This window comes from Drosophila ficusphila, unplaced genomic scaffold (genome assembly GCF_018152265.1).
Source record: "Drosophila ficusphila isolate 14025-0441.05 unplaced genomic scaffold, ASM1815226v1 contig_791, whole genome shotgun sequence".
Lineage (NCBI taxonomy): Eukaryota > Metazoa > Arthropoda > Insecta > Diptera > Drosophilidae > Drosophila > Drosophila ficusphila.
Window position 1 is genome coordinate 18,730,357 of NW_025064737.1, and position 9,551 is coordinate 18,739,907.

Genomic DNA, 9,551 nt, shown 5'->3' on the forward strand with positions numbered 1-9,551 from the left:
TGCCACCTCGTGCAAAATAAAACTCAGAAAAATATGCATCTCCTTTACATTCTAGCTTTTAATTGTCAACAAACACAGCTGATTGGTAGTAGGACCGTGGCAAATGCATTTTGGCTAAACACCCAATAATTTGGTCACACTAGAGAAATCGGACGCACTGCAGGACGGGATCAGGATACGGAGACGATTTGGCGAGGACAACACGCAACCATGAGCTTGCCCAGCGCCAGTAGCAGCAGCCACGCTCACGTCCATGCAGCGTCGCCTGTCTACAGCAACAGCACCAATAACAACAAGTCGAGTGCGGGCAACAAAAAGACCTCCTCGAAAAACGATTTGTTACGCTGCGCCGTCGGTCTTTTGCTGAAACAAAAAAACTACGTGGTAAGTGAAGGATCTCTGAGTGTCCATTTCTTTTATGCTCTATAATCTTTGTACTTAATCTTTTAGAGCAACGAAAGATTTCGCCGCTCAGATTTCTTGCTGCTGCAAAATAAACAGCAGTTCGCGGTAAACAAAATGCTAGACACGGATTTACATGGCGGGAACAGCTTTACCTACTCGAATGTCCAGGTGATTACTAACAATCAGCACACTGTGGACCAGCAGTTCGGACGCTTTTCACAATTCGTGGAGAGCCAGGCGGAACCGCTCCGTCTAGAGATGAAGCGCTTCTATGGACCCATGTTGTGCCACTTTTATCTGGATCTGCTCAAGGCTCGCGAGCCGAGGGGCGCTGTGGAACTGCTTCGTAAATATGCCCACTTGATTGCCCCAGTGGATCTATACGATGCACCACCGCCCACCAAGATCAATGGCTGCTCCACCTCAGCCACCGACAACACCTTTCACATACGCTTTGCCAGGGAAGCCCAGGATACTGGCGACACGGAGCTGGACTACTTTATGCGGCTGGTGCAGATTCTAAGTGGATTCACGCGATTGGAGGCAGCCGAGTCGGACGACACAGTAGCTCATTTCCGATCGTCAAAGTACGAACTGCACACCACGGCCCAAGTTGTGGAGAGGATATGCTCCTATCTCCAGCGGCGGGGTCATGTTTTGATCATGAACCTGCTCTACACATGGCTGCATGTTCACATCGTGGAGAATGAGCAGCGCGCCTTCAGTGAGGATCACCTGCTTGGCCTGTCGGATGACCTCGAAGGCGAGGAACCAGAAGAGGAGGTCCCTAAACCAACAGTATCCCGCGGAGACATCAAGCCAGGCAAGTCTTTAACCGATAAATCAAATAGAAAAAGACCCGCGGAGGAACCAAACATCAAGATGGAAGTAGATGTAAAGCAAGAGATTGATGCGGAGCAAACTGCGGCGCCGAGCAAATCCCAGCTAAATATAGACGGCTGCTTGGACACACTCAAGTCAGCCACCGAACAGATACTCAAGGCCCAAGTTGAGCTACCGCGATTTCTCAGAATCAGCGAGCGCTCTCGTGGGCTCAACTCCGCCCACCTAGATCCCAGTGAGTGCCACCTGCTAGCGGGATTCGACAACTCTGCCGTGCAGCTGTGGCAGCTCAACCAAAACAGCTGCCGGGGTAAGAGCTTCTACAGACGCTATCCGCAATCGCGGTGCCCTTGGGAGCTGAACAATTGCGTGGATCAGGAGGAGGAATCAGAGCACGATGAGGAGGACAGCAGCGAGGAGGATGTCAAATGCTCCGAGGAGGAGCGCAGGGAACGCAGCAGAGCGCGGCATTGCAAATATGCCGAAAACTCATAGTAAGTTTATCGTAGGCTCCCAGATTAATTCTTGAATTCTTACGATAACTTTTCTCTTTTTCGTAGCAACGAATTTGGTGGCCTGCAGCTGCGAGGTCACACGAGAGGTGTCACCGATGTGCGCTTCTCCGCCCACTACCCGCTCATGTACAGTGTGTCCAAGGACGCCACCATGCGGTGTTGGCGGGCACACAACCTGCATTGCGCCGCCATATACAGAAGCCACAACTACCCAATCTGGTGCCTCGACGAGAGCCCAGTTGGCCAGTATGTGGTTACGGGCTCCAAGGATCTGAGTGCACGTCTTTGGTCTCTGGAGAAGGAACATGCGCTTATCATTTATGCTGGACATACACAGGACGTTGAGGTTGGTGTCAAAATGTCTAATTAAAAAAAATTAACCTGTCATAATAATTATTTAATCCCCAGTGCGTTTCCTTCCATCCGAATGGCAACTACATAGCCACCGGCTCGGCGGATCACTCTGTGCGCCTGTGGTGTGCGACAAGTGGAAAACTGATGCGCGTCTTCGCGGACTGCCGACAGGCAGTGACCCAGCTGGCCTTCAGTCCGGACGGAAAAATGCTGGCCGCCGCCGGAGAGGAAACCAAGGTACGCATCTTCGACTTGGCTGCCGGAGCGCAGCTGGCTGAGCTCAAGGATCACTCAGCGAGTATTAGTTCTCTCTCCTGGAGTACGCACAATCAGCATTTGGCCACAGCCTGCACTGACGGCACGTTGCGATTGTGGGACATCAAGAAACTATCGCCCATGGGGTAAGCTGATAAATACAGCAATTGTTATAAAAAAATCAACGTTTATTGTTTACCCTCAGCGACAATAGTAGTGCAGGAGGAAGCTCCTCGTCAACTACAACGAATCGTGTGCTAACTCTCAATAGTTCCTGCCAGCGTTTGGTCGATGTTTTTTACGGGAGCAGCAAGACGCTTTACTGCATTGGCACCTGAATTAAACGGACAAAATTGACGACCAAATTAATTTACTCTCTGATGGTTTATGTTTGAAAATAATTTATTTGTAATAAGTCTGTATAATATTACTGTTACTATCGTGTGAAACAACTCCTTTGCTTGTCTGTACCTTTCTCTACATCTATATTAATTGCCTCAATCTCTAACAATCGGTGATGTCTTCAAACAAGAGTCTGCTCTTTGATAGCTTCCTGGCTTTGCTTCCGTAAGCTGGAATAAAACGATTTTGATTACAGTGTAATGCCTTCACCTGCATCGCTTATCGGTCACAGCTAAACAAGCCTTCGAAAATGCGAATTTGACGTTTAATGACTTATTTTTACTAAAGGTCTACAAAGATTGTAAATATTTAAAGTAAGACGAGTATTGGAGTTCAGATTAATCGCATTTCCACAATTTTTTTCACTTAACAAACTAGGATGATAACAAACAAGACGGTGCAGTTGATGTAAATTTTTTTTCATTAAACAATAAGATATTTCACCAAAACTCAAACATTTTAATAACTAAATACAACTAAACATAAAAGAATAAAAATGAAATCTTTTTATTGGATTTAGTGAGCGATGCATTTAAAGACATAACTGTTCAATAATTAAGGTAGTTCGAAATAGGATTGGGTTTAGGATTTTATGTAACATATACTTATATACAATTTATTTGCTTGGAACCTCTATGATTTTGGACAGTCGCACAGCCCTCTGGGACAAAGAACATTGAAATTAGCTTAAAATTAAGGTTGGAGTGATCAGCAACCATCTGATCTTAAGTTACTTGCAATCGATCATTCGAACAACTGTCAACCAAAAAATAACCCAATTCCGCAACTCATTTTTCTGAGCGCGTTGACGATCCGGCAGGGTGAAACAAGAACGTAATCTTATTCGACTAACAATCGTTATTCGGTTGACTTACTCTTACTAACTATTACAGTATAATGAAATGGGGGGCAGAACATGAATAAATAATAAATAGCATGCATGTGGTACGCATGCAGACAGCAGCAGTCGGTTTCCGTGGCGCACTGGGTAACAAAAGGTCTAGTATCACAGTGTCTTGTTTTACAGAACCGAAAGTCTCTGCCAAATCAGTTGGGAGTTAATCCCACTGTGAACGCCTTATAGATCTGGGTTGCTGCATCTGCTGCTGCTGCTTAAGTTGACGCTAAACAAATTGAGTATAAGATTGTAGCTACAACGAGTTAACGCATCTATCTTTTGTGACGACCGCGCATGAATTGCAGGGTTTTGGCCATGAGTGGTGCTTTTTTGGACCGCGCTGGACCGGCGCCTGTTGAATATAAAAAGGAATAAATTGTTGAAATTCAAACTTAAGATAAAGAACTAAAATGAGTGACTGAAGCAAGAACTTTAAGCCTCTGCTTGCATCATTTAGGTTTATTTATTATATTAGTGAATAAAAATCAATGGTTTAGGTGACATTAAAATGTTTTGGAGATTGTTAGTGCTTCTTATTACTGGATTGTGATTTTATAGCCCATTTCCAACCCCTAAACTCACCGACTTGAGCTGTGTCTCTGGTGGCGGCCAGCACGCGCAGCCGGGCATCGCCCACCTTGGCGGCGTTCGGTGTCACGCTGGACAGGGAGGCCACTCTGGCAGCTGGAGTGGCAATGAGCTTGCGATTGGTGCCGTATTGCTCCTGCTTGCGCTGCACACTGCGCGGCGGCTTTACCATCGAGTCCACGAAGGCCAGCTGAGTCTTGCGCACGGGTGCCTCGCTGATCTTCTGCGACGCCTTTATGCTCTCGGCCAGGATGCTGAGCTTGCGATCCTTCTCCTCTTGGCAGCGCTAAAAGGGAAACGATGTGTGGGCTTAGATGGGGTATTATCTGAGGGATACTGCGATCCCTACCAGGAACATCTCGCGCCACGTTTCCATTTCCTCGCGCCGCTGACTGCGACAGTGACGCTGGACATGCTGCTGCCATAGGACATCGCTGTCGTCCATCAAGTAGGGATTGTATTCCTCGAAGTTCAACAGCTGCTGGGGCGTGGCGCGTTCCAAGACAGGTCGAAGGACTTCAAAGGGAACGCCACCCGTGTACTCCAAAGCTGAGATACATGGAAAAATATTTGTTAAGCTCTCGAAAAATGCAGCGGAAGGCTGTAAGTGATCTTTTACCATCAATATTCTTTTGAAGCACGCGCGTGCACAAATCAAAGAGCGATGGAACCTGCAGAATTTGTCCAGTTCTCACGCCAGAATAGATCTTGGTGCTAAACAAATAGTTTCATGTTTCAGTTCACGTCAAATAAATTAAAATAATGTTTTAACCCACCGCATGGTTTTGGAGGAGATACCCTGAGCCAGAGCTTCCGACTCATTAAAGTAACGTGAAGCTTGGCTTTTCTGCGAACCTCCCTGATTAAAGACCACGTCCATCACTGTCTGATTTAACGGCAAAGGCTTGTAGTTGTTGGAAATGGTGGGTAGTTCCAGCGCAATGTTTGGATCCAATGGCTCCAGTTTGGCTGTGGGTGCCAGTAGCTCGGGTTTCTAAATGGATTTGATTGAGTACTCTATCTTTTGAAGAATGTTTGTACAAATTACCCTCGTGGAGGTTGGTCGATTGCTGGAGGTGAAAGTTTCCCTGGATGATACAGATGCAGTAGGTGTCGCAAAGGACGAGGTAGCGGCTGTGACTGGTTTTGAGGGGAACTTGCTCTTGCTGCCACTTCCTTTTTTGTTGCTCATGGGCATGTTAAGCAGACCGAGAACGTCATCAAAGTTGGCACCCATGCTGGAGTCGAAGCCATCGGCGGAGTCTTCCTCGGATTTCGGTTTAGTTTTTGGTAGCTTGGCCTTTTGCGCCTCCTCTTCGGGGTGTGATGGACTGTGAGAGCGCTTGGATGACTTGGAGGACGACGACTTGTGTTTGCTCGACTTGTCTTTGGCTGGCTTTTGTTCGCTTTGCGAAGACTTCTCCTAAAGGTATAACAGATTGTATCAAGATTTCCATTTGCATTGATCTTCAAAAACATACCTTTTCTTGTTTGCTTTTGCTGTGCTCGCTTTTGGAACCCTCGGACTTGCTGCTTTTGTGACTACTGCTTGATTTGCTGGAATCCTTTGACTTGTGCTCTCCATTGGTCTTTTTCTCTCTATGCTCCTTGGTCACCTTGTGGCTCTCCTTCTCCTTCTCCTTGTCTTTGTCCTTTTCCTTGGACTTGTCGTGGTGACTGCTCTTGTGCTTCTTATCCGAATCGGACTTGCTTTTGGAGTGACTTTTGCTGCTGCTGCTTCGCTCATGCTTTGAGCTCTTGGCGTGCTTTGACTTGTGCCTGCTGTTGTGATGATCCTCACCGCTGGATGAGTTGCTGCCCTTGTTCTCCTCGTCGCTGGACTTGGACTTGCCCGAATCCTCTTCGTTGTGGCTGGTTGTCGGCGTGGCGACCGAGGGCTCCTCCTCCGCGGCCACCATGGCCTTCCACTTGGATACCAGAGTCTTGGCCGCCACACCAACTTCGCCATTTATCTTTCGCAGTGCATTCACAGTCTTGCCAATTCCGGTCTCCTGCAGGTGCTCGAATTTGATTGGCAGATTAAACAGCTTGGTGATGCAGTGCAGCAGCTGTTTGGTGGGAGAGCAGGTAGAAAAAGGGGTGATTAAGCCAGCTTGGGCAGGTGCAAGCAACAGAACGTGAGGGTGAAAGGTCAGCGAAAAGAAGAGCAAGTTAAAGTCGAGAAAAGTGACCTTGGTGTTAAATGTCTGTGTGAAAATTTCACAAGGTTGAGTAAGGGAAAGTCTGGGGTAAGGTATGTGAGGATAGGTTGAGACAAATACGAGACAAGTAATAAAGGAGTTGTTAGAAAAGGAGGCTTATGTCAAAGGAGAGGGAATTAGCAGGGGAGCAAAAGTGAAGTAGGATGAGGATGAGCTGCTCACCCGATTTTCGTCTTCGCCATGCTTCTCTATGCTTCGCTGGTAGTGGCGCACCACATCCACCAGATTGCTAGTAGACGCCATAGCGTCGTCTTAAGTTATTCCACACGAAAGTAGAGTTGAAAAATGGCACGCAGGCAGACTTTGTCGACTTTTCCAGTTCACTTTTTACGTTTGGGTTTTTTCTTTCGGGATAAGCCAGGTAAACACACGCACATACAAGCACACAGGCGCAACAGACACACACGCACACACACACGCGGAAAAGCCTTCTGTCGCGTGGCTAGATTGTTTAGCTTCTTTTCACTAGCATTACGGCCTTTTGTAACAATTTAATTTCTTTTTCTTTTGCCAGCAGCGCTGGAAACTAAATGAGATTTGCTTTTTGTCGGCGTGGCGCTTGTCAACACTGGCCAAACAGCTGACAGCCAGAGTTGCACAACGTGCCAGTTCAGTGGGCTCCGAGTTTTTTCTAAAACAGTATTTAAAAAAATTACCTATAACATTCAATATCAATTTCCTCATTTTTAAGCAACATCAACACCGCTTCAACCAATAAATGCTGCCCCTAGATGCAAACTAGTCGATCCTCAACACTGTATTATCCACAAGAAGTAGCTAGATTTAGAGCTAGAACGGCTGCACTAGTGCAGCACCAGATGATTTTAACTGGCGTCTATTTTGTTTAGTCTGCATTTGGCGCGTATATTTATAAGCACTAAGTCTAAAAACTTTGAAGATCCGGAGATGTCCGACGACGAATTTGATATATTCAGCGCTGCCCGCAAACGGGCCCCAGTCATAGGTAAGGCTGTAGATTTTAAACCATATTTTCTTCTTGATTTTGGATTTTTCTTTCAGCCTTGCCACAGGATTCTTACAATCCAAGCAACGATTCCTTTTCCAAAGAGGCGGAATACGATTTCATTGAAGACAGCCCCAAGAAGTCGATTAAAAACAAAAAGCGAAAAGCGCGTGAAAAGGCCCAGAAAAATGAGGAAGGTCCTTCGCCTCCAAAGCAAAACAAACAAAATCTTGCAGAGACGGAAATTGATGAAAAGGATGTCACGGAGCGCGCCCTTTCTCCAGTCTCCAAGTTGATCTTGGAGATGGAGCAAAATAATGCTAAACAAACAGCCGCCAAGGTAGACAAAAAGAAGGTTGAACCTAAGGAAGATCCTGTAGGTCCTGTGGCCAGACGCACTCGTTCCTCGCTATCTAAGGTACAGAAAGAGCCACCACCTGTAGAGCCCGTCGTGCAGGAGACCACAAAGGCTAAGCCCAAAACCCGTGGGAGAAAAAGAAGGCTTCCACAGAGATGGTTGCAGTGGAAAATCTTTCAGCATCCGTTGTGTCCTCGTTGGAAAGCATTGTGGCCGTAAGTTTGTGCTTTTAATAGCCAGGTATAGTATTTTATTGAAATACTTTTAATACATTTTTTACAGAGATTCAGCAAAAACAACAGCAGGCGTCAAACGGTGGCCGAAATGGCAGCCCGCTCCAAGGTGGTGGATAGTATTGATCTCGTATCAGCAGTTGCTCCTCGAGTGGAGGGTTTTGTAAGTCTACGAATGAAAACTTTCTCAAGAAAGTTAAAAGTAAACGTTTCTCGTAGGTTAATCTAAACTCAGATGAGGAAGAGGACGATCCTGCGCCAAAAGAGGAAGAAAACGTTTTTACTGATATTAATCCCACCATAGAGGTTGCTTTATCTTGGTAAGATTAATTCAAAAATGTTTAACTCTTGAAAGTAATCCCAATAATCTTTTAAGGCTTGGCGAAATTCAGATTTATAAAATGCGGCAACACCAAAAGTTTAAGCACATGTTTAAGGAAGTGGCAGAACGCAATGGAGTGGATGAAAGTGAAGTTTCCGTGGATATGTATCACAATTTTATAGGACCAGAAGATACGCCACACAATATTGATCTTAAATCCTTTCATACACTTAGTAAGTGTTTTTTTTTTTTTTAAATAGTTCTTTTGTTTGTATACAACCGACTTTTTAGGCGGCCGTGCAACAAAGTCCAACAATAATAACGATAAAAAGGTAACTGCCAAAGACGATCCACTAGCCCTCTTCAGGAAGCCCAAAAAGTTTCAAGTCAAAGTTCAAGCCGTTAAATGGAAGCATCCAATGGTGATGCCTATGAAAAAAGATGATAACTTTAAAATGTTATACATAAAGTGTGCTGAGGAGCTGAACTCTGATGCTCGCCATATTAAATTATTGTAAGTAATAATTGCCGACGAAAGAAAATAAAATTAATAAGGTTCCTTTACAGTTTTGATGGCGAATTGTTGGACCCGGAGGATACGCCCGAAAACCAGGATATGGAGGGCAACGAACTGATAGATTTGCAAATCAAGTCTTAAGTTTTAAGAAAAATTTTACAAGTTATTCAAAAAAGAGTTAAAAAATTATGTTTAGTTTCTTTGATATGTATTTGCTAATTGCTGTTAAAAATATTATATTTTAGACGTTATAACATAAGATGTGCTTTGTATAAATGCGTAAGCGTAGTCTAAGAAAAATCTTCTGCGTGTTAATAATGTTTCTAAAAATTATTTGATTTTAAATGATTTTGCGATAAAATTTATTCCAATAATTGCCCAAACTCACTGATATTTCATGTGTTAATCATTGTCTTCACTTAGAGTTCAAAATAGGGAGTTTGTAATTCGGTTAGACTGCAGTGAAGTGTCACCAAGTAGAACAGCGTGCAACTTCCAAAAAACCCTCAAGCATTCATTATACACCCCTAATATTTTGTTTATCTAGCATATAGCGCACTCACACAGAGCTAGAAACAGATCCCAAATGGTTGTTTATATTGACAGGATGAGAGCGGATGCTGCTGTGGAGTTTTCCCATTTGCGGGGGGTGGTTTTTGGGTGGCGAACGAGTGG

General features: G+C 44.9%; 3 protein-coding genes across 3 annotated transcripts; 2 read left to right on the forward strand and 1 right to left on the reverse strand.

The window, feature by feature from the left end:
* Positions 1–56: 56 nt before the first annotated feature.
* LOC108091656 (TAF5-like RNA polymerase II p300/CBP-associated factor-associated factor 65 kDa subunit 5L) lies at positions 57–2,824 on the forward strand. Its single transcript, XM_017190966.2, has 5 exons — positions 57–384; positions 451–1,742; positions 1,809–2,109; positions 2,172–2,518; positions 2,578–2,824. Exons 1-5 carry the CDS (start codon positions 211–213, stop codon positions 2,708–2,710), a joined length of 2,247 nt encoding a protein of 748 aa, XP_017046455.1. The 5' UTR covers positions 57–210; the 3' UTR covers positions 2,711–2,824.
* LOC108091657 (transcription elongation factor B polypeptide 3) lies at positions 2,757–7,043 on the reverse strand. Its single transcript, XM_017190967.2, has 8 exons — positions 6,645–7,043; positions 5,742–6,329; positions 5,309–5,683; positions 5,037–5,254; positions 4,880–4,974; positions 4,610–4,809; positions 4,255–4,546; positions 2,757–4,024 (listed from the first exon to the last, which is right to left on the reverse strand). Exons 1-8 carry the CDS (start codon positions 6,723–6,725, stop codon positions 3,945–3,947), a joined length of 1,929 nt encoding a protein of 642 aa, XP_017046456.1. The 5' UTR covers positions 6,726–7,043; the 3' UTR covers positions 2,757–3,944.
* Positions 7,044–7,130: 87 nt separating this feature from the next.
* On the forward strand, positions 7,131–9,267 carry LOC108091660 (uncharacterized protein CG4449). Its single transcript, XM_017190968.2, is given in 8 exon segments — positions 7,131–7,446; positions 7,503–7,948; positions 7,951–8,019; positions 8,087–8,200; positions 8,257–8,357; positions 8,414–8,592; positions 8,651–8,873; positions 8,927–9,267. Coding segments are annotated over 8 exon segments (1,281 nt in total). The 5' UTR covers positions 7,131–7,388; the 3' UTR covers positions 9,018–9,267.
* Positions 9,268–9,551: the final 284 nt, after the last annotated feature.